The following is a 23,636-nucleotide window of genomic DNA, read 5'->3' as shown; positions in this document are numbered from 1 at the left end:
TGGACAGATGTAATAAATCTACAGGCTGGGTCCTTGCAGCTCTCCTGGCTTACCCTGCTCGGCTAGCGTGGGCTGGTTGCTGAAGGGATTTCTGTGTCCCTTTGGGTATCGCAGCTACTCTCAGAATTTGGATTCTGTTGTGATGAGAGGGGTTTGAACTGGGTTGTTCAGGATGGGGCTGTTGGCGGGGGGGTGGGGGGTGGGGTGGGGGTGCTGTGTACTATATAATGTTTGGGTAAAGCTCTGTCCTGTGTGCTGGGCCTGGGAGGTTTCCTTGGTTCTTGTGATGCCAGTGTCTAATAAAACATCTTCTGATTCTGCAGGCCCGAGTGGACTATTTTTTTCATCCTCCTCTATCCTTGACAGGAAGCTGCGGTGTGAAGGTGCAGCTGAGCGCGGCTGGGTTAAACATTAATGCCGTTGTTATCACAGCCAAGAGGAGCAAGAACCCTGGGCCAAGGTGCATAGCTCTCTGCAGGCCTCAGACTGAGGACGTGCTGACCAATAGCCATGGCTCAGTTTTCCGAGGTCTTGGCTGAAATAGGCGACTTCGGTCGCTTTCAGGTGCAGCTGCTGCTGCTGCTGAGTGTCCCCAACCTCCTGAGCGCCTTCTATTTTTTTGGCCAGGTCTTCACAGTCTTGGAGGAGACCCACTACTGCTCAGTGCCCTGGGTCAAGAACCTTACCTTCAACCTGAGCGCTGCCGAGCAGCTGAACCTGAGCGTGCCCCTGGATGCTGCGGGCAATCCCGAGCCCTGCCGCATGTTCCGGCCGCCCCCCAACGGTGCCAGCCTGGAGGACATCCTCAGCCGCCGCTCCAATGAGACACAGCCTTGCGAGGCGGGCTGGGAGTATCCTGAAGACAGACCCCTGTCCCTAAAGAATGAGGTAGGCTGCCTTCGGGGCTGTCTGTCCACCTGTTTGGGGTCTGTCACTTCCTCTGCCTTAGGCTTTGCCCTCAGTCACTGGTGCTGCTGCTTTTATCTTGCCCCTGTGCCTGAATGATTAACCATTGATATGCCTGTTTTTCTCTTTGTCCTCTGCCTCTAGGCCCATCTCCCTCTCCATCCATTTCCTCTGTCTGGTCTCCCTGCCTGTCCATCCCTCCGTCCATTTTTGCCTGTCCTTTTGTCTGTCCTGCCTGTCTGCCCAGTTGCCTGCCTTGCTTCCTGTTCCCTCCTGTTTTTCTGTCTGAATCCCTTTCCCTCCCTTGTTCTCAGTCTGCGCCTGCGTGTGCCCCTGCGTACCCATCTTCCTGTGTTTTCCCAACGCCACTCTCTTCCCCTGTCCGCTCATCTGCCTTCCTGCGCACTTGCCCTGGCTTCCTACCTTTTAGCTTCTCCCTCCCGGTCTCCTCCTGCTGACCTCTAGGATGCGGGAGGACGCCCCTGACTCTAGGACTTGTCCTGTTGAGTACGGATCATTTGTTCTTGCTCAATTCATTCTCCCAGAGGGACCCAGAAAGAGAACAGAAAGATCCCCACTCCAGCCACCTCTGATTAAGAAGACCCCTCGGAAAGCATCTTGGCCCATGCCGTTGCTTCCTAGATGGCGGGATGGGTCTCAGAGTGGGGGTGGGACTTTGCCAGGGTGGCATCATGGACTGGCCATGGGCCTGGGACCCACGCGGCTCCTGCTGCCAGTGCCCTGCAGGAGCAGGATTGGGGGGGGGGGGTGGCATGCCTGAGATCATCAGCGCAGCTCTCACCTTCATGGTGTCAAACCTGAGCCGTCGTGGAGGACGCAATCTGGAATCCAGATAGTAACCATTTATTTTTCCCCAATGGGTAAAAAATATTTCTTTCTTAAAGCTCTCAGAGGACATATTAAAAACTCTCACTTTTTAATATGGGACCCTAAAGCTGCCCCAGAACCCTGGCGCCTGAGGATGTGTTCTTCGGTCTTCGTCTGGCCGCCCCGCTCATCCCACCCACAGGGGGAAGACAGCCCAGGCACTCCCCAGCTCTGGATCTCGTCCAGCTAGCCCAGCCCACCCCTCACTGGCCTCCCATCTCCCCAGCATCACCCCATCCCAGGTCCCGGCCTTCACCGCCTCAGATGCTGTGGGGTGTGCCTGCCTCCCCACGTGCTCATGAACTCTGCCAGGCGGCCACACAGCACCATCCTAAACGCAGGCAAACATCCAGATGGCTTAAAGCCACCACTCGCCGTTGTTCCCAGCCTGTGCAGGACTGTCCTTGGAGTTTTAGTCAGCCAAAGATCCCTGAGTATGAACTGTGGGCAACAGCAAGACGGGGAGGCACCCTGCTCCCTTCTGCGATTGCCGCTGATGCTCAGGGGAAGACCTGGGCTCCTCACGCGGGGAGAAAGGGTGGCTGGGCTCGGAGGCTGGAAGTTGCTTCCTCCTAATGAGGGATTGGGCACCTTCTGAAGGGGTTGCTGTGTGAGCTGGGCCCCAAGGCACCAGAAAGGTGAAAGAGAAGACATTTGTGTGTGCAGTCAAGCTGTGTGCAGGGGGCACAGAACTCCCCGAGGGGCCCACCGATCAGTGGGGTGAGGGGTGATCACATGGACTTCCTGAGCGGGCACATTCAGTAGACATGTGTTCAGAGTTACATGGACATGCATGTTATTCCTCGGGGTTTCCAGTCTGTCTGTCTGTCAGGTTCTCTCTGTGTGTCTCCGGGTGCATTGCCCCACCTCCTTCCCCACCATGTGTGCATGTACCGGCTCACCTCCATCCTCCATCCTAACCTCCTCCCCCGCTTAGTATTCTGACTGCCTGTGAATGAGGACAGCTTCCGGGGTGGGGGGGGGGGTGGGATTTTGCTTCTGCATGTGAGGACTCGGGAGGCCCAGGTGGGTCACAGGGGTTTCCTGGCTGTGAGGAAGAGGCCCCCTTTGTTGGGGAGCAGCAATTAGTGCTTCTGTAAGAGGACCCCAAACTCTGCATCCTTAGCATGTTGGTAATTTTTCTTGGCACCTCTAGATACCAAAAAATACATAACCCTGCAAACAACTTAAACATTTATGTTCTAACAATTTAATAACTGTTTTTAAAAAATAAGACACAAGTTAAAAGGACACGTTTTTATTTCATTCTTACTTACTAATAGGATGCCTGGGCCTATTGGGAATGGCACAACTTCTCAATCCTTGAACACCACCGCCCTCATGTTCAGATCCACATAGACTTTCTCAGGGTGCTTGCTTTTTCTCATAGCAATGGCCAAAAACACAACTTGCCATAGATATGACGCCACTGAAAGGAACGTAGTGTGATCTCATGTTGAAACAACCATCCTGAGCTCGTAGTTTATGTGATGTCAGACAGATGTTGAGTATTTCCCTTCACTAGTTTAAATATCATGCTACACTCAGGTTCCCTGGGGTACCCTGACACACAGTTTGGGAACTGAGGGCACCTGCCGTGAGCTGTCCCTAGTGGGCGGCCTAGATGGTAAAGACTTGTCCCAGCTGCCCCTGGACTCCTATCTGCCTGTGTCTGCCTCAGTTCAACCTGGTTTGTGACAAGAAGCACCTGAAGGAGACCTCACAGTCAGTGTACATGGCCGGGCTCCTCATTGGCGCTCTCATCTTTGGGCCCCTCTGTGACTGGTAAGAACCTCCATGAGCCCATCCCTTCCCTACCCATCCCTTCCCTAGCCCATCCCTTCCCTACACATCCCTTCTCTACCCATCCCTTCCCTACCCATCCCTTTCTTAGCCCATCCCTTCCCTAGCCCATCCTTCCCTAGCCCATCCCTTCCCTAGCCCATCCCTTCCCTAGCCCATCCTTCCCTAGCCCATCCCTTCCCTAGCCCATCCTTCCCTAGCCCATCCCTTCCCTAGCCCATCCCTTCCCTAGCCCATCCCTTCCCTAGCCCACCCCTTCCCTAGCCCATCCCTTCCCTAGCCCATCCCTTCCCTAGCCCATCCTTCCCTAGCCCATCCCTTCCCTAGCCCATCCCTTCCCTAGCCCATACCTTCCCTAGGCATCCCTTCCCTAGCCCACCCCTTCCCTAGCCCATCCCTTCCCTAGCCCACCCCTTCTCTAGCTCACCCCTTCCCTAGCCCATCCCTCCCCTAGCCCATCCCTTATCTAACCCATCCCTTCCCTAGCCCATCCCTTCCCTAGCCCATCCCTTCTCTAGCCCATCCCTTCCCTACCCACCCCTTCCCTAGCCCACCCCTTCCCTAGCCCATCCCTTCCCTAGCCCATCCCTTCCCTAGCCCATCCCTTCTCTAGCTCACCCCTTCTCTAGCCCATCCTTCCCTAGCCCATCCCTTCCCTAGCCCATCCCTTCCCTATCCATCCCTTCCCTAGCCCATCCCTTCCCTAGCCCATCCCTTCCCTATCCATCCCTTCCCTATCCATCCCTTCTCTAGCCCATCCCTTCCCTAGCCCATCCCTTCCCTATCCATCCCTTCCCTAGCCCATCCCTTCCCTATCCATCCCTTCCCTATCCATCCCTTCCCTAACCCATCCCTTCCCTAGCCCATCCCTTCCCTAGCTCACCCCTTCCCTAGCCTACCCCTTCCCTAGCCCATCCCTTCCCTAGCCCATCCCTTCTCTAGCTCACCCCTTCCCTAGCCCAACCCTTCCCTAGCCCATCCCTTCCCTAGCCCATCCCTTCCCTATCCATCCCTTCCCTATCCATCCCTTCCCTAGCCCATCCCTTCCCTAGCCCATCCCTTCCCTAGCTCACCCCTTCCCTAGCCCACCCCTTCCCTAGCCCATCCCTTCCCTAGCCCATCCCTTCTCTAGCTCACCCCTTCCCTAGCCCAACCCTTCCCTAGCCCATCCCTTCCCTAGCCCATCCCTTCCCTAGCCCATCCCTTCCCTAGCCCATCCCTTCCCTAGTTCATCCTTTCCCTAGCTCACCCCTTCCCTAGTTCATCCTTTCTCTAGCCCATCCCTTCCCTAGCCCACCCCTTCCCTAGCGAACTTTAGGCACCAGCACAAGGGCCTCAGGGTGGGACCGTGTGTCCACACACAGAGAGCCCGTGGCTGGGCTGGGTCTCCCTCTCTCCCCTCCCCTCAGAGATTCCCTCCCAGACCTGTCCCCTGTCCCCTCTGTACCGTAGGATTGGTCGCAAAGCCAGCATCCTGATCCAGCTGCTGCTCTTCGCCATCATCGGCCTGGCCACAGCGTTTGTGCCCACCTTTGAGCTCTACATGGTCATGCGCTTTGCTGTGGCTACTGCCGTCGCTGGCTATGCCTTGACAAATGTCGCCCTACGTGAGTATCTGGCCTGCAGCCTTAGCCACAGGGTGAGGCCCTGGGGACTGGCCTCATTCCCAGACTGCCTCAGGGGCCTTGCCAGGGACCACCCCTACAAGGGTCACCCCTGTGCTTCCTGGGCTGGGACTGAGGCCCCTACCCGGACAGGGTGGCCTCTGGGGAGATGGGGAGTGTGAGGGCAGCGCCTGGCCCAGTCTCAGCGTCTCTGTTCACAGTTGCAGAGTGGGTGGGGCCCTCACGGAGGACTCAGGCCGTGGTCCTGGCCCAGTGCGGCTTCTCCGTGGGGCAGATGGCCCTGGCAGGGCTCGCCTATGGCGTCCGTAACTGGCGGCTCTTTCAGATCGCTGGCGCCGCGCCCGTCTTGCTGCTCTTCTTCTACTTCTGGTGAGGAGGTGCTTCCCAGAGCCAGCACGCTAGGTCAGCCGTGCTCCCACGGGGTTAGAGTGTAGACGCACGTTCCTCCCATGGGACACTCAGGGACACATCTGGGATGGGGGGGGCGGGCCTGCCCGGGGTATGGGGTTCAGTGTGCATTGAACAGCCAGGGAGGCTCTGGGGTACGGGGAGGGGGGGCCCTAGGACTTCGTGCCCCACACTCACACCTGTTCCTGACCTGCAGGGCTCTGCCAGAATCTGCCCGCTGGCTCCTGGCCCGGGGGAGGGTCGAGGAGGCTAAACGAGTCATCCAGAAGGCGGCCTCCGTCAATCAGCGGAAACTCTCCCCAGAGCTGCTGAGCCAGGTACTCGTGGCAGGGCCCCTCCTGCCCCTGATCTGACCCACAGACCATCCTGCTGGCCCTCACCCGGCATCTTCCTCCCAGCTGGCCCCAGAGAAGACAGGCCCCTCGGGGAATGCCCTGGATCTGTTCAGACACCCCCAGCTCCGGAAGGTGACCCTGATTCTCTTCTGCGTCTGGTGAGGGCGCTGGGACCCATGCCCCTCCCTGGTGTGTGTCACAGGGATGTGGGACAGTGGCTCTCTGGCTGGGATGGGCTGTGCGGGAATGACTGGGCCTCTCCCTGACTGTGCCCCTCTCCTGCGGGACTTCTGGCCAAGTCAGGCCCCCGCTCTGAGTGTGATAGTGGCTCATCACCCAGAAGTGACAGGGACCCTTGGATACTTTGTAGGTTTGTGGACAGTCTGGGGTACTTTGGCCTGAGCCTCCAAGTGGGGGACTTTGGCCTGGACATCTACCTGACGCAGCTGATCTTCGGAGCCGTGGAGGTGCCCGCCCGCTACTCCAGCATCTTCATGATGCAGTGGTTCGGCCGTAGGTGGAGCCAGATGGGGACTCTGGTTCTGGGTGGCCTCATGTGTATCAGCATCATCTTCGTCCCCGCAGGTGCCTGGACTGGCTCTCCTCCCCTAGCCCCACCCACCCTCACTCACCTGTGGCCAGAGGCCCATGGCTTCTCTTTCTGGAACGAGGGCTTCCCCGGGGTTAAGTGTTTGGGTAGACGGGGCGGGGAGCAGGGCCCAGGGGATGGGCTGTCTGGCTGACCAGCCTCCGTCACCAGACCTGCCTGTCGTGGGCACCGTGCTGGCCATCGTGGGGAAGTTCGCCACAGCGGCCGGATTTACCATCTCCTACGTCTACTCTGCTGAGCTCTTCCCCACCATCATCAGGTACGGGCTGCTGGCCCCGTTCCCCTCCTCTGCTCCCGAGACCCTGATGTTGGCCATCCTTCCTCCGCCCTCGCCCGCCATCCACAAATAGCTTTTGGGGTGGCTCTGGGCAGCCGTGCTGGGTGGGGGTCAGGGTATCTATAAATATAGTCCAGGCTGGTGGAGGACAGGGAAAGAAGTAAGCCATGCCCCGGCCACGTCAGGGCTGCGCCATGGGTTACATCGAAGAATGAATGGCTCCGAAGAAGGAACCGTCAGGTGGGGGGAGGGGTACTCAGGAGGGGCAGCTTTCGCCCTGAAACAGGATAGATGGGCAGCGTAGCGCTGACTAAGAGGCCTGGAGGTGGCAGCAGCCTTGGACTCTCATTAGGAGGAAGACTAGGCAGGCGTCCTCAAACTACGGCCCGCGGGCCACATGCGGCCCGCCGAGGACATTTATCCGGCCCGCCGGGTGCCGCTGCCTGTCCTGCTTAGCAGCCGACTCGTCCCGGGCCCGCAGTGCGCATAGGAATTTGTTCATAGTTGTTTTTTTTTAAACTATAGTCCGGCCCTCCAACGGTCTGAGGGACAGTGAACTGGCCCCCTGTTTAAAAAGTTTGAGGACCCCTGGACTAGAGGGCTGGATGAGCCTGGAGGCCCTGCAGGCCTGGGGGACCAAACAGGGGTCTGGGCTCTCCCAAGGAAGTGTGCTGAGCCGGCGCTGCGGCCTGGCATTGAGGCCGGGTCCGCAGCTGGCACTGGCCTCCCCGCAGGCAGACGGGCATGGGGCTGGTGGCCATCTTCTCGAGGATCGCGGGCATCCTCACGCCCCTGGTGATGCTGCTGGGCGACTACCACGAGGCCCTCCCGATGGTCATCTACGGCAGCCTCCCCATCGGGGCGGGCTTACTCTGTGCGCTGCTGCCCGAGACACGCGGCCAGGCCATGAAGGATACCATCCAGGACCTGGACCAGGGCCCCCAGCCACGGTGAGCAGCCTGCTTTCTCTGCAGCCCGGGACCCTGGCTTCCCCTCAGTGCCCTATCTCAAAAGCCCACGCCTCTGCCTCACCATCCGTCCATGGTCACTTACAGACCAATGAGGGGGTTTTAGGAACCACAGACATCTGACTGGCCTTGGGGTTGGATCCCCCCTACTCAGGGGAGGGGAGGGGAGGGACACTGCTACGGAGCCACTTCCGGGTCAGCCAGTGATGGCCTTTCGCTCCCTCTAGGACTAAGAAGTTCGCGCCCGCAGCAAATGAAACGAGGGCCTCAGGAAGAACTCCCAGCCCAGGGGAGGCCTCTGTGAGCAGCACGTACTTCTGATCTCATTCCCTGGGCACCGCGGGACCTGCAAGCAAGGCTGGCTTTGCGGATGGAGGCAACACACCAGGACCCGCCTCCAGCACCAGCACCCACTGCCACGCCCACTCGCAGAGGCACCTGGGACGGGGCCTCTCTCCTTCCATCACCTTTCTTATCCCTTGAGCCCCACAACACCCTCTTCTGGGTCAGGGTCTTGGTTGTGACTTGCCCTCCGATAGTCTTGTGGGGGGTACAGCTCGCCTGACCCCCTCCATCTCTATGGCACCTCGAGGTGGTGGTAGGTGCTGGGCCAGTTTTCCTCTTTGTAAACCCAGCATGGAAGCGTCCAGCAGTCCTCTCGGATACCTGGGTACCTGTCACTCATAGTTCTCAGCGATGAAGCAACGGACCGTTCTGTGTTGCTTCCTACTTGGTACCTCATGGCGTCAGTCCCAAGCCAAAGCCTTCCCTTGGGGACACCGAGCAGTCTTTCTTGGCACAGTGGCACTCAGGCTGAAAATGCCACGGTGAGGAAAAACCCCCGAGAGGAAGCCAGGAAAGGGCCGATTCAAAGCAAAAGGCGGTTCTCAGCCCGAAGATGCGGACCCCTGCATCCCTTTCAGGCACAGCGATCTTTCCTGAAAGAGACTTAAATGGACCCTCTATTGACACAAGCAAGATGCAAAATTCATCTATTGCCTCTAGACAGGTCTTCGGAGACTCGTTTCTTTAGGGATTGTGGGCCCCTGGGGAGAAAGGTTTCTTCCCCTGGGTGAATCACAGAGTGCCCTGTGGCTTCCTCTGGTCCATGGGCAGATGCTCGTCTGTGGGTGCTTGCTGGTGTGAGGTCAGCAGCTGAGAACCCAGAGAAGACATGCAGCCTGATGTGGACTCAACCCCAAGGAGATGTGGGCCGCCTGGGCTGGGCTGGGCTGGGCTGGGCTGGGCTGGGCTGGGCTGTTCTCTCTCGGTTGGTGAGCCCAGAACAGCCCAGATTTGGGGTCGTGCTAGCAGTGGGCCCACTACTCACGCTCTGGCCAGCTTTGTGGAGGCTAGTGCAGAGGTCCCATCTCAGGCTTGGTGCGGGAGCCCTCCCACGCTGGGCCTCGGGCTTCCCATTTTCAAATGAGTGATTTTATAGGTCCCTTAACACTAATCGACAAGGACTCGGCTGCCCTGGCTGGGTGTGAAAGGCAGAGGGCTTCACAGTCTGCCCCCAGGGCCCAAGGAGATAGGAAAGGAGGGCCACCCTTCACCCTCAGGACACTGCCAGGCCCTGGGCTGGCCCTGACTCAACCACCCTGGACGTTGCCTCACTCACTGCCCACTCACTCACTCATCTGTCAGGGAGGGGTTAGCGTCTCGGTTTCCTTGGCTTCTGCCCAGGAGGAGCCCCCTGGCCACCAGGCTCAGTGCCCGCCCTCCTCAGAGAGACCCCTGAGATTGACCTCTGTGCTGTGCATCTTGTGTTTCCTGTGTCACTGTCAAAGGCTAAGGGCACCTGCACTTCCCCCGCCACCTCCTCTACTTTGACACCATCCCCACTGAGTCCAACCCACTGACCTGGCCTTAAGTCCACCCAGTGCCATACATGGGTGGCTTTCAACAGTAATTTATTTTCTCATAGTTCTGGAGGCTGGAAGTCCAGGATCAGGGCGTCAGCAGGTTCAGGTTCTGATGAGGGCCCTCTTCTTGGCTTGCAGCCAGCCACCTTCTCGCGGTGCTCTCACATGGTCTGTCCTCTGTGTGTGGACGGAGGGCGAGAGATCTCCCTCCTTCCTAGAAAGCCACTCATTTCAGCAGGAAGGCCCCCCTTCATGACCTCCTCTAACCCAAATTACCTCCCCGAGGCCCATCTTTACCTATCACTGGGGTTTAGGGCTTCAACATAGAAATGTGAGAGACTGGGGGAGGACACATTGTCTATAACACCACCCACTGGGCCCTGTGGTCTGTAGACCTTGTTCTGCCTCCCCACCTCTGTCCTCAGATTTGAGGATGTAAGCCATCATTTTCGTTTCTATTGAGAGATAGACATCATTTCTCTCTGTTGCCAACGTCCTGTACTTTATCCCTCTCACCCTTTAGTTGCACCCCAATTTGCAAAACCATAGCAGCGAAAGAACCCGAACATCTGCCTTTTCTCTCCCTGCACCCCAGACTGCTGGGCACTGCTGATGAGGGTCACATGCCCGCCAGGTCTTTTTGGTGAATGAGCGGTCATCAGCCTCACCTGGGCCTTTCCCTATGCCCAGCTTTCCCACCAGCTTTTTCTAGTCAGCTTGTTTTCCAACTCTCACCAGTGGCTTTTCTTTTCATATATATATATATATATACACACACACACTAGAGGCCCGATGCACGAAATTCATGCAAGAGTAGGCCTTCCTTCCCCCGCTGCCGGCACTGGTTTCCCTCTGGCACAGGGATCCGGGCTTCCCTCACAGCCCCGGCTACGTCTGGGAGGTCATTGGAAAGAATGTCTGGAAGGACATCCAGTCTAATTAGGATATTACACTTTTTTTATTGTCTAAAGTTTTACATGTGTCTCCTTTCCCTCCAGCCATTCCCACCCCGGGCATGCCCCCACCGCCCCAGTGTCTGTGTCCATTGGTTATGTTAATCTGCATGAATACAAGTCCTTTGGTTGCTCTCTAACCCCTTCTCCCCTACCATTTGTCTCTGGATCTATTCTTGTTCATCAAATTATGTTGATCATTACACTTTTATTATATATATATATATATATATATATATATATATATATATATATATTTTTTTTTTTTATTTTATACACACACACACACACACACTAGAGGCCTGATGCATGAAATTCGTGCATTGGTAGGGTCCCTATGCCTGGCCAGCGATCTGTGGAGAGACCTGCGGGGCGATCGAGTGGTGGGGGCCCCCGCTGACACCCGCCTTGGCCGCCTGGTGCTGCCCGCTCGCCACCTGGCCCTGCACCCTGACTGTCCTGCCTCCTCTGCCTGTTGCCTCCCTCTGCAGGGCGACTGGCAGGGCAATTGGGTGCCCCACTGGCACCCGCCTTGGCGGGCCTGGGGCCTGTGGGCTGGGGGGCAGCTCCTGCATTGAGCATCTGCCCCCTGGTGGTCAGTGCACTTCATAGTGACTGGTCATTCCACCTGTTGTCCCTCAGGTTTGGTTGATTTGCATATTAGGCTTTTATTATATAGAATATATATATATGTTTTTATTGATTTTAGAGAGGAAAGGGAGAGATAGAAACATCAATGATGAGAAACATTGATCAGCTGTCTCCTGCACGCCCCCTACTGGGGATTGAGCCTGCAACCTGGGCATGTGCCCTGACCTGGAATTGAACTGTGATCTCCTGGTTCATAGGTCGATGCTCACCCACTGAGCCACGCAGGCCGGGCTCACCAATGGCTTTTTCTAACCTCCCATCTGCATGCCTTCATTCTGCCTCCTAACAGCCTCTCCTCCTTCCAGAGAAGGAGAAGCCATCCTAAGGCAGCTCCCAGCCTTCTCACCACCCAATCTTCCACCCCTGCTAGCTCCCCTCCCTCCTGCAGCAGTGGAAGAACTGCCCTGCACAGAGCTGCTAGGGGGCCAGGCCCGAGGCTCAGGGCTCACCGCTGCCCTCGATAGATCTGGGAGCAGCTGAAGGGGGATCCTGTCCTGCCTCTGCCTCTCCTCCCACCCCCACCGTAGGCCTGGGGACTGAGGACGGGTGAGTTGTGTCTGGACAGATGGAAGAACTTCCCTCAGCGGAGGTGGGACCTTTAAGGGGAGGGCAGGGGCTCCAGGAGCCGGGAACAGTCTGCACAAAGGCCTGGAGCTGCCTCACGTGGAGACTTTCCCACCTGCCTTGCCCCAGCCTCTCCCTGGGGTCTGTGGCCAGTTATGCCCCTGGAGTAGAATGCCGCTCCTCGCCATGCCTACCCAACCCCGCCCCATTGTGACACTACTTCCTGGCCACCAATGGAACCCAGAGGTTCTGCTGCCAACCGCCTGGCTAGGCCTGGAGTATGCTCAGGTGGGTCCTGGCTTTGGTTTGTGGTTCTGTCTCCAGGGAGGAGGCACAGCGAAGGTGGGGAGGGTGGCAGTTTTGATGACACCGGGCAAGTGTGGGGCCGTATTCTCAGCACAGATGTGGACAGGAGCCTGCCAGGACCGTCGGACTGTGGGAGTCTGTGGAAGGAGCAGGCTGCCCTCACAGGCAGTGTGGGTTCAGTGTGGCATCTGGCCATTTCCTGCCTCAGATGGAGCATGGCTCCTGGCTATATGTTTATTTTCCAGGCCTCAGTTTCCTCTTTTTCTGTTGTTGCTCCTCACCCAAGGATATTTTTTCCATTGATTGTTTTTTTTTTAGAGAGAGTGGGAGGGAAGGAGGGAGGAGCGGGGGGAGAGAGAGAGAGAACATTGATGTGAGAGAGACACATAGATTGGTTGCTTTCTGCCTGCACCCTGAATGGGGCTGGGGATCAAACCTAAAACCCAGGTAGGTGCCCTTGACCGGAAATCGAACCTGAGACCCTTCAGTGTTTGGGCCGATGCGCTAACCGCTGAGAACACCAGCCAGGGCTCACGTTCCTCTTTTGTACGTTGAGAACCAATTACCTGGGGCCTGTCCACCTGGCAGGGCACCTGTGGAGTCCGTAGAGGGGGCAAGTGCTCCAGGGCCTTGCTGATGGTCAGAGCCCTACAGGCATTCAGGTGATGCTGGGGGACACTGAAGGGAACCCCGAGGGCAAGGCGGGGGCAGCTGGCTCTTGAAAGCCAGATCTCTGTGGGCAAAGCCAAGTCCCCTCCCTGGGAAGTCTCCATCCACCTCTGCCCCCCTCCAACCTTACACATATAGGCACCTTATTAGTCTCCTAAGGCTGCTGTAACAAATGACCACAAATGCAGTGGCTCAAAACAACACACACTTATTACATCGCAGCTCTGGAAGTCGGAAGTCCAGAATGGGCCTCACTGGGCTCCAGTCAAGACGTCAGGGGCGTGTTTGTTCTCCTGCCTTTTCCAGCTGCTAGAGCTGCCTGCATTCCTTGGCTGCACTTTTACATTCCCAGCGGCACTGTGCAAGGGTTCCAATTTCTCCACTTCCTCAACAACACTTGTTGTTTTCTGGGTTTAAAATAAAAAAAGCGTTAGCCACCCTCCTGGGTATCTTGGCACATATTTCTTAAAATATGTTTTTATTGATTTCAGAGAGGAAGGGGAGGGAGATAGAAACATCAATGGTGAGAAAGAATCATTCATCGGCTGCCTCCGGCACTCCTCAAACCCACAGCCTGAGCATGTGCCCCAACTGGGAATCGAACCGTGACCGCCTGGTTCATAGGTTGACTCTCAACCACTAAGCCACGCTGACTGGGCTCATCCCACTGTTTTGGTGCCTCACCGCATCAGCCCCATCTCTGTGGCCTGAGTTCCTGGCCACTCCTGATCCAGATTTGGGGTGTTTTTGGTGGTGGTGTTGTTTTTTTGAAACAGTGTTCCCTGGAGAACTCTACTTTTGCAAGACTGGTAGTGCCTTGGTGTGTGTGTAAAGTAAGTTTCAGCAGCAGGGAAATTGTCGGAGAACTTACAGGGCATTGTCTAAAACAGTGGTTCTCAACCTCTCTAATGCCGCGACCCTCTAATACAGTTCTTCATGTTGTGTTGACCCCCAACCATAAAATTATTTTCGTTGCTAGTTCATAACTGTAATTTTGCTACTGTTATGAATCATAATGTCAATATCTGTGTTTTCCGATGGTCTTAGGCGACCCTGCTAGCGGTTCTCAACCCGTGGGAACCTAAGACCATCGGAAAACACAGATATTTACGTTACGATTCATAACAGTAACAAAATTATAGTTCTGAAGTAGCAACGAAAATAATTTTATGGTTGGGGGTCACCACAACATGAGGAACTGTATTAGAGGGTCGCGGCATCAGGAAGGTTGAGAACCACTGGTCTAAAACATTAAAGAAATAGGAATGGGCGGGCCAATGGGGGACAAATTAACTAAGAAACTCCAGAAGCAAAGTGGGGAGCTCCAGAGAACATCAAGGTTGGAATCCAAATTGTTCCAAGACAGAGAAGCCATTTTCTAGTCAGTGGCTCCACGCCAGCCCCTGACCTCTGGTTGGTAGACACTGAGCTGCATCCTTTCTCTGAACAGATGGCAGGTGACGACAATCCAGTGGAACTCCAATCCCAGCCTTCTTACAGGAACTTACAACAGCATGAGGCGGCGGAACACCCCCGTTCCTGGTCTGTGGAGTTGTTGTTACGCAGGCTGAGGAACATAGAAACCAACCAGTGTGACAAGTTTGCCAATATCATGGAAGCGTTGGGGAAGTTTGGCCCATTCCAGCGAAGGCTGGTGGCCCTGGCCTTCATCCCCAACCTCCTGGCGGTTGTGTTCATGTATGCCGACCTCTTCGTGGCCGCAGAGCAGAAGGCCTATTGCAACACCAGCTGGATCCTGGCCGTGGGCCCTAACCTGTCAGTGGCTGAGCAGCTGAATCTGACCCTGCCCCGGTACAGCAATGGCAGCTTCGTGACGTGCCGCATGTTCCTGCCTGTGACCTGGGATCTGGATTCCATCATCAAGTTTGGCCTCAACTACACACAGTCGTGCAGCCAGGGGTGGATCTATCCTGAGAGCAAGACGCGATCAGTAATCAATGAGGTGTGGCTTGTCCTGAGTTGCCTGTAGCATGGGCCCCGAGATGTGCCCTCCCCCTCCCCAAACAAGTGGAGAAACTGAGGCTCAGGGAGGGTTAGCACTTGGCCCAAGGTCACCCTGCAGGGGAAGGGCTGGAGCAGAAACTTAGGATTCTTGCTGCCCAGCCCTAGCCTCGCCCGTCTTAGCCAGAAAGCCAGAGTGGATTTGGGGGCAGGGGCAGAGGGCAGATGGCAGGGTCTGCCACCTCTCCAAGGAGCTGCTTCTGCAGTTGTGGCTCCGCCCTCTGAACTCACAGAAGGTCGGGAACTGAAGAAAAAAGCAGTCTAAGATGCAACCTGGGCCCTTCACACCACAGACCTGCCAATCTGAACCTCTGGGCTGGAGCCCAGCATCTGTATTTGGGGAAGGGTCTTTAGTGATGTTGGCCTTTATACAGGGACCTCTCCATCTACCCCATATCTTGGCTCTGCCCCTGGTCCCTCTCTTCAGGCCTACCTCCCAGAGTCTGCCAGATGCAGGATGGAAGGCAGGGGTGACAGAGCTGAGGCCTGCTGCCTGTCCCTGTCCCAGGCCCCTTCTGTCTAAACACCCACCCTGGGAGGAGGCACTGTCTCGGGAACCAGACGGCTGACCCTGGGGGGAGGCCTGTGGCCAATGCCTGCATGTAATCCCCAGTTTGATCTGGTGTGTGGTGAGGAATTTTCCCCGGAAGCCGTGCAGTCCATGTTCCTGACGGGCCTCCTGACAGGGGCGCTCATCTTCGGGTTCATAAGTGACAAGTGAGTCTCCCAGAGTTTCTTCTGGTCCCCGGGGTGCCCCTGCCTCCTCCTCGTGGGCATGCAGAGCTGAGGAGTCTCAGGCTGAGGGAGGCGAGGGTGGGGACACTCTGGAGGCCCATGGATGGCTCAGGACCTGGCCCGAGTGTTGGGCTGGGTCCAGACTCTGAGGTCCATGCGCTTGGCACAGCCTTCCTTCAATGCCCACAGGGTTGGCCGCTACCCCTCCATACTGCTGTCGAACGTGGGGATAATCATCTTCGGCTTTGGGACAGCCTTCGTCAACAGCTTTCACCAGTACCTGTTCTTCCGCTTTGGGGTGTCCCAGTCCCTGGTGGGCCACAGCATCAGCAGCATGGCTTTAAGTGAGGCCAGGCTGCATGGGATGGGGGTGCATGGAGGGGAGTGTGCACCGGGATGGCGGGTTTGGGGAGGCTGGGGGTGGGGGGGGGGGAGCTTCGAGCCTGCAGGACAGAGTTGCCATCCAATGGCACGTGGAGTGGAGGAAACAGCCTCCGCCTCAGGCTGCCTGGAGGTGCAGAGAATGTGTGCCCAGTCTGAACTGTCCCAAGTAGGGCTGGGCATCTCAGAAGGCTGGCTGCGGGACCCTGAGCTGACCAGGATTTTGTCCTTTTGGCCTCTGCACAGCTGTTGAGTGGCTAGTGGGCGAGCACCGGGCCCACGCCATCATCCTGAGCCAATGCTTTTATTCTCTGGGGCTCATGTTCCTGAGTGGGCTTGCCTACAGCCTTCCCCACTGGCGGCTGCTGTTTCTGTTGGGCACAGCCCCTGTGTTATTCCTCGTCTCCTTTATCTGGTAAGCCAAGGGGCATGGGGCATGCGCAGGGCTGGGTCCGATGGACTGGAGATGGAGGGTTGGGAAGGATCCTTGAAGGGATGGAGTGAATGGACTGTTCCCTGGGAGGAATGTGGGGATGAGATGAGAGAGAGCCAGGGGCAGAGCCTCTGGAACCCCAGCATTTACCCCTCTCAGAAGAGACCCTTAAAGGGATGTCAGAGCTGGTCAGAAAACCAAAAGGCAATGTGTCAAAAGGCAAGATTCAAGGACAAGGAATGGTCAGGTTGAAGGCAAACAAACAAACCAAAGAAGTCTAGTAAAGTTGGTCTTGATGACCTTGAGTTGACTTCCCTGGAGCGACAGGGAGTTGAGGAATGAGGAGGGCCTGAAACACGGAGCTACTTTAAGGGACAACTTTTTCACAGTGTTGGGCTGAAATCCCAGCTATGTGAATGGCCTCTAATAGAGGGTGTGGGCATGGAAGACAGTGCCCTCCGTGTGCCTGGGCAGGTGAGGATGACCCTTGAGATAGAAAGTAGTTGAGCTCTTCAAGGTGGCTGAGGGGAAAGACACTGCTGGGCAGGGGCAGTAATGGCCAGGGTGACACCGAGCAGCTGCGGGACCTGTGTGTGGCTTAGGCAGGGGAAGGGATGACTTCTAAGGAGGGACAGAGGACATCTTGCGGTTGATGGTCACCTTCAAGGCCTCCATCATCTGAATGACCTCATGCTGGAACAGGATGGCCACCACTGAGGCAGGGATGGGGCCCACTTGGGTGTCTGGGGCATCTTGGAGTGATGGATAAAGGAGGGTGTGCCATGCAGGATTCTCCCAGAGTCCCCTCGGTGGCTGTTGGTGAAAGGGAAGGTGGAGGAGGCCAAGCACGTACTGCGCTATGCAGCTGACAAGAACAAGAGGACCATTCCTTTAAGTCTGTTGGACAAGGTAAGAGGCCTCAGGCCCAGAGTAGGGCAGGGCTGGGGTTTGTGGAAGGGCCTCTTCCCGCCTCATCCTTTCAGGTGGGACCTTGGCCCAGAGGGTGTCTCCAGCCCACTGCTTGAAGGGGACAGTGACAGCAAAATCAAATCTCGTCAGGGGAAGACCAGAGACCAGGCTGGCACTGTGGGGGCAGGTGGGCCTTGTGGGTCTTGTAGGGGTGGGAGCAAGCTGGGGTCTCCGCCCTGCCTCTGGCTGGTCCTGTTTGTCCTGTAGCTACAGGTGCCTGGAAAGAAGGTGACTAATGCCTCAATCCTGGACTTCTATAGCAACAGCCAACTGCGCAAGGTGACCTTGGCGATGGGCTGTGTGTGGTGAGTCCCCAAGGCTGGCCCGCAGGGACCGCAAACAGAAGTGCATGCCAGGAGCTCTGGTGAAGGAATGGGGTCTGGCCTGGCTGCAAGGGAGCAAGGCCTAAGGACCGGGCGTGGCCCATAGGTTCCAGAACTGTGTTTATTTCTCCCTTCCATTCCCACCCTGCCCCCCTCCTTCGCTTCTGTCTTCACTTTGCCCCGTCTGCATGAGGGTATCTGTGTGTGTGTCTCTCTCTCTTGTTCTCTCTGAGTAGTTCTCTTCCGGTCTCGTTCCAGGTTTACTGTTGGTCACAGCTATTCTACGCTGACCTTGAAGATGAGGAATTTTGGGGTGAAGCAGCAGATGAGCGAGATAATTCCTGGCATGATGGGGATGCCTGCCCGGCTGTGCTGCATCTTTCTTTTCGAGCAGTTTGGGAGGAAGTGGACTATGGCGGGGGCTCTCTTCCAAGGCAGCTTCATGAACTTGCTTATCCCTTTCATCCCCTCAGGTACAGCCTCCCTCCCTCTCCCCATGCCTCCTGTCAAATCCCTCCCTCATGCCTCCTGCCCTGTCTCTCCAACAAGACACCCTGGGAGTCAGCCTCCTACACCTACAACCCACCTTCTCTGCAGGGGCCCAGGTACCTTCAGAGCAGGCACTAATCGCTAGAGCACTGCCCTCTCTGGGCGGTGGGGTCCCCAAGACCAGGCACTCCCAGCTCTCAGAGGCCTGGGAGAGGGTGAGCTGTCTGGAGGAATCATCCCTGTGTGGGCAGGAGAGTGGGCAGCCTTCTTCCATCTGATTTCAATCCACATTAGATCGGGTGGTTAAATGTGAACAGATGCATCCCTCGGTGTGCACAGATGCATCAATGCACCGAAAGGTTGCTGGTTCAATTCCCGGTCAGTCAGTATGCCTGGGTTGTGGGCTCCATCCCCCATAGGGGGTGTGCAGGAGGCAGCTGATTGATGTTTTGTTCTCACATTATTGTTTCTCTCTCTCTCAAAATCTATTGTAAAAAATCTTAAAAGGACATGTGAACAGCTCTGGCCACTTTGGCTCAGTGGACAGAGTGTCAGCCTGCAGGCTGAAGGGTCATGGGTTCAATTCTGGTCAAGGGCACATACCTTGGTTGCAGGCTCGATCCCTGGCCCCAGTGAGGGCATGTATGGGAGGCAACCAATTGATGTGTCTCTCTCACATCGATAATTCTCTCTCTGTGTCTCTCTCCCTCCCTTCCACTCTCTCTAAGAATCAGTGGGAAAATATCCTCAGGTGAGGATTAACAAACAAACAAAGAAAAAAAAATGTGAACAGATGCAGCAAAAATAATCTTTCCACTGCTACCCAAGGCCTTGCTCTCATCTGTCGCCTCTGATTGGAAAACGCCTGTTAGCTGTAACTTTACAGGAAAGCAGAACCTGCCTGCTGAACCCAGGGGCACAGCGTCCCGGTGTCCCGTAGGCTCAGAACAAAAGAAGTGGGGGTTTGGGGAGCTGGCAATATTTTCAAAATTTCCAAGAGCCCTAGGGCGAATGAGTATCCCCCTCCCCACCCCCAGGTCAATCCACAGGGCTAGAGAGTGACAGGGCTGATGATGTGGACATGAAGATGTCCGTTCTCACCCAATCAGCATTGCTGCCCACATGGACCCCTCAGCTGCTGGGGCCTGGACTAGGGCCACTGTGTCCAGGGTCTACCTCAAGGGGGCTCCCTCTCTTTCTCTGGGGGTTGGAATTGTGAGCCATTTGACTGATTGGGACCTTTCTTCTCTGAGATGTTGGTAGTGTGGACTGGCTAAAACAAAATGGTGAGACAAATTTATTTTTCAATTTCTATTGCTTGGTGTTTGTTTGTTTGTTTTTTAATTTTTAAAAAATATATTTTATTGATTTTTTACAGAGAGGAAGGGAGAGCGAGAGAGAGATAGAAACATTGATGAGAGAGAAACATCAATCAGCTGCTTCCTGCACACCCCCTACTGGGGATGTGCCCACAACCAAGGTACCCGCAACCATGCCCTTGATCAGAATTGAACCTGGGACCCTTGAGTCTGTAGGCCGACACTCTATCCACTGAGCCAAACCAGTTAGGCCGCAGTGGTCGGCAAACTCATTCGTCAACAGAGCCAAATAGCAACAGTACAACGATTGAAATTTCTTTTGAGAGCCACATTTTTTAAACTTAAACTACTTCTAACGTCAATTCTTCAAAATAGACTCGCCCAGGCCGTGGTATTTTGTGGAAGAGCCACACTCAAGGGGCCAAAGAGCTGCATGTGGCTCGCGAGACGCAGTTTGCCGACCACGGGGCTAGGGCATTGGTTTGTCTTTTTAAGTGAATCAATAATGAGTCAAGCAGAAATGTTTCAAACTCTCCAACGAGTGAGAGAAAGTAGGACTAGAATCCCCACTAGATATGTCGGCTCTCATCCCAGGGCCAAGAAAAGCTGGGCTCCGAGTGGGGATGGGGCTGGCAGGACCAGGACCCAGCAGACACCAACGAGGAGGGGCTGTGAGCCCTCAGCTCCAATCAGCTTCACCTGCCTGAGGCATGGCGTTTCCTGGTTCCTTTCTCCCTCCACAGATGCACCTATGGATGGGGGTGCCTCTGGAGGAGGTTGTGGAAGACAGGAGACCGCCTGGAGGCACAGATGTGGGGGCTGAGTCCAGCAAAGTAGATGGTGGTCCTAGAGGCCACAGGGGTCCCAATGGGACCTCCCATCCTACTGACAACTCTCCCCCTGCTGGCGGGGCCTCGGCAGACTGTCCCTCCTCTGACCAAATGCCTGAGTCAGCTGGCCAGGTGGTGGGGATGGACTGTTGAGATGCCTTCTGAGAGGGATCAGGGAGAGCTGATGGGCAGGCCTCCCCAAATTGGCCTGATGGGAAGATGGCCCCAAACTCAGGTGGTCACATTGTCTGGCTACAGAGTTGAAAACCACGATGATGTTGTTGATCCTGATCGGACAACTCAGCCTGGCCGCCTCGATCTCCATGTTCTTTGCCTACAGCGCCGAGCTCCTGCCTACCATCCTCAGGTATGAGCCTGGTGGGAACAGGCCATGGGGGTGAGAAGGCAGGACAAAAACCAGATGGACAGCAGCGGCTAAGCTTGGGCATTCATCCCGTGACAGGCAGTGTGCTGAGAAGCTTACATGGATTATTCCATCTAGCCCTCACAAAAACAGCTCCCAAATACCGTCATTAGCCTACCTAAGACAACAGAATCCAAGAGGCAAAGGCACTGGCTCAAGGTCAGACAGAGCGAGTGGCAGAACTAGTGCTGGCCCCAGGCGGTCTGGCCCAGTGTCTGCCTTGCACTGACCGTCCGGGCCACTCTGAGTCTCAGGCCCTTCAGTGCGGGAGAGCTCGCTGCCGGCCCAGTGTCCTTCTACCCGCGCACTCTCCGCACACCCGTTCAGGGGGGCGTGCGTCTTACTTCTCCCACTCCTGACCCCATGAAGTAGGCCCAGAGAAATGACTACCTGCTTTGATCAGTGGAGAACTGCATTCTCCAAGGTGGCACTGTGTGTGAGGACAGGGTGGGGACTGGAGGGTGTGGATTTGGGGGGGCTGCTGCTTCCAGCCTTTGGGCCTCTGAGGCCCCTTAGACAAGCTCTGATCTTTCCTTCCAGGACAACGGGTCTGGGGCTGCTGACTCTGGCCTGGGCGTCTGGAAACATGGTGTCCCTGGCACTCATCACCTGGAGTCCCCCCTCCATAACCAATTATATTGGCTGCGTCTCAACCATTTTGTCCCTGTCCCTCTTCTATATTCTTCCAGAGACGAAGAATCAGCCCCATGCCGATATTCTGGAGCACTTTTCCTCGCACAGAAGGTAGGTGTGTGAGGGCTCTAGTCAGCGCAGGGCCTGGTTCTCAAGCTCTGAAAGTACGTCAAGTGCTGTCTATTCCTGCCCCTTTGCCCAAAGGGCCTGTGACGTAAGAGCCACTGTGTCCATCGCCTCCTTCCGGCTCTCCTGATGCTGCCACCCAACTCTCCCCAGCCCAGCCTCTGCTCTCCCGTCCAGCCTGGGCCAGGTCCTCCCCTCTCTGTACCTCCTGGAAGCCTGCCTGGCCTTGAGCATTGCCTTATAGATGCCCTGGGCTCCCTGCCCTCCCCGGGCAAAGGGCACTGGCCGAGATCAGCTCTCTTGGCCTCAGCAGCTCAGGACCCTGTTTAAGAATTAGGCTCTACCCCAGCCGTGGGCAAACTACGGCCCGCGGGCCGGACCCGGCTGTTCTATCCGGTTCTCTTGCTCTCCCCTCCGCTCCTTTACTTTGAATTTATATTAGTTCACACAAACACTCCACCCATGCTTTTGTTCTGGCCCTCCGGTCCAGTTTAAGAACCCATTGTGGCCCTCGAGTCAAAAAGTTTGCCCACCCCTGCTCTACCCCATCCCCTTCGTGGGCACGCTGGTCTCCTAAGTGCCCGCTGGAGAAGACTTGTGATTGGCAGAACCATCATTTCTGGGATTTGGGCCAACAGAGTGCATCACTCTCTCCCCGAACCTGAGGGGACCTGAGCAACAGTGAGGGCCCTCTGCTCATACTGCAGGGGTCGCTGCCTCTCTCCTTCTCCTGCCTTCCTCCCCACCATCCTCCTCAGACTCTCACTGGCACCACCAGGGTTGGGCTGTCCGTGGTAAGAGCAAGCTACAGTTCATGGGGAGACAGATACGCACACAGTTATCACTAATGGGCTCTGACAGAGCCCCACTAGAGAGGAGCATTCATTTGGGGAGATGGGGCAGGCTCACCGAGGAAGTGACATGTGAGTTGGGTTTTGCAGGATGAATAGGAGTTTGCCCCATTGTAAACAAGGGGAGTGTAATGCAGCAGAGCGACAGCACGGTAGTTAAGAACACAGGCTTTGGAGCCGGAAGGCCTGCATTGCTGTCTCTGCTACCACTTCCTAGATGTGCACAGGGAAGTGGTAGCAGAGATGAGTGCCATGTAACCTAATACCTCTGAGATTCTTCATGTACCTTGAGTTTCTTCATTTGCAACATGTAATGATAACATAGGAAGTGGTAGCAGAGATGAGTGCCATGTAACCTAATACCTCTGAGATTCTTCATGTACCTTGAGTTTCTTCATTTGCAACATGTAATGATAACATAGTAATAACAATAGCTAACAGGCATTGAACATGTATTACGTGTCAGGTCCTGTCCTCTACATGCCTTTTCACACTTTATCCTAACCACCACTACGTGCACGGTAGGTCCCGTCACTATCCCCCATTTTACAGATGAGGAAACTGAGGCACAGGCAGGGTAAAACATGTAGCCCAGCCTTCCTCTCTCTCAGGGTTTTTGGGAGGCTTAAACCCACATAAAGCTTGGCACTGTGGTGAAGATGGTGGGTAGGACCCCAAAGGCGCAGGAGATGGAAGGGTCAGTCAGGAGATGGAAGTGGCCCGATGCTAGAGGCTAGAGGCGAGGGTCCATCGCAGGCTCACGACCTGCAGGTGTGGGAAAGCCCCACCTCTCAGGAAGGCAGAGCCGGTCATGGGGAGGGGGAGCTGCCCCAGAGTTGCTGCTTTTTTCAGCTCCAAAACGTGCGGCTCATGATTTGTTCTCCAATGGCTTGTTCAGGACCTTTAGCAGCGACTTGAGCAAAGATGACTTGTTGACTGAGACTAAATTATATGGCGAAGTGAATGAGGAAGTGGCAAAGAACACCCTTCTCAATGCCATGATGGAACCGGACCCAGGCTTGTTCAGCCCACCTTTGAAGACCAAAGGAGAGACCACAAGCGGTCAGGATGCCTGAGGGCCAGGCCCTCGGACGAGATGGAGTTGAGTGGCTGAGTATGGGGCCATGAATTTCAAGCCGCAAATTCTGGGCCAAGTTCAGCTTCGGGGACAGGGTCAGCCCTACTCCGAGGTTAGCCCTCAAGACCCAAAAATAGCTCCTCTGGGGGGAGCTAAGGCGTGATTAATTCTAATAAAGGTACCATGTTAGACTTG

General features: G+C 55.9%; 2 protein-coding genes across 2 annotated transcripts; both read left to right on the top strand.

Moving 5' to 3' along the window:
* Window positions 1-510: 510 nt before the first annotated feature.
* On the top strand, window positions 511-8,647 carry SLC22A13 (solute carrier family 22 member 13; the record flags this gene model as incomplete). Its single annotated transcript, XM_080672672.1, has 10 exons — window positions 511-888; window positions 3,476-3,579; window positions 5,050-5,204; window positions 5,423-5,591; window positions 5,827-5,947; window positions 6,029-6,123; window positions 6,336-6,550; window positions 6,726-6,834; window positions 7,587-7,802; window positions 8,048-8,647. 10 exons carry the CDS (start codon window positions 511-513, stop codon window positions 8,139-8,141), a joined length of 1,656 nt encoding a protein of 551 aa, XP_080528798.1. The 3' UTR covers window positions 8,142-8,647.
* Window positions 8,628-23,636, top strand: SLC22A14 (solute carrier family 22 member 14). Its single transcript, XM_080672671.1, has 11 exons — window positions 8,628-8,647; window positions 14,279-14,791; window positions 15,464-15,567; window positions 15,775-15,929; window positions 16,213-16,381; window positions 17,188-17,308; window positions 17,576-17,673; window positions 17,950-18,164; window positions 20,588-20,696; window positions 21,294-21,497; window positions 23,262-23,636. The coding sequence occupies exons 2-11, from the start codon at window positions 14,279-14,281 to the stop codon at window positions 23,437-23,439; spliced, it is 1,866 nt and encodes a 621-aa protein (XP_080528797.1). The 5' UTR covers window positions 8,628-8,647; the 3' UTR covers window positions 23,440-23,636.

Source organism: Plecotus auritus, assembly GCF_963455305.1.
Source record: "Plecotus auritus genome assembly, chromosome: 6".
Taxonomy (NCBI): domain Eukaryota; kingdom Metazoa; phylum Chordata; class Mammalia; order Chiroptera; family Vespertilionidae; genus Plecotus; species Plecotus auritus.
Note: the sequence above shows the minus strand (reverse complement) of the source record. Positions and strands in the feature narration are given on the sequence as shown.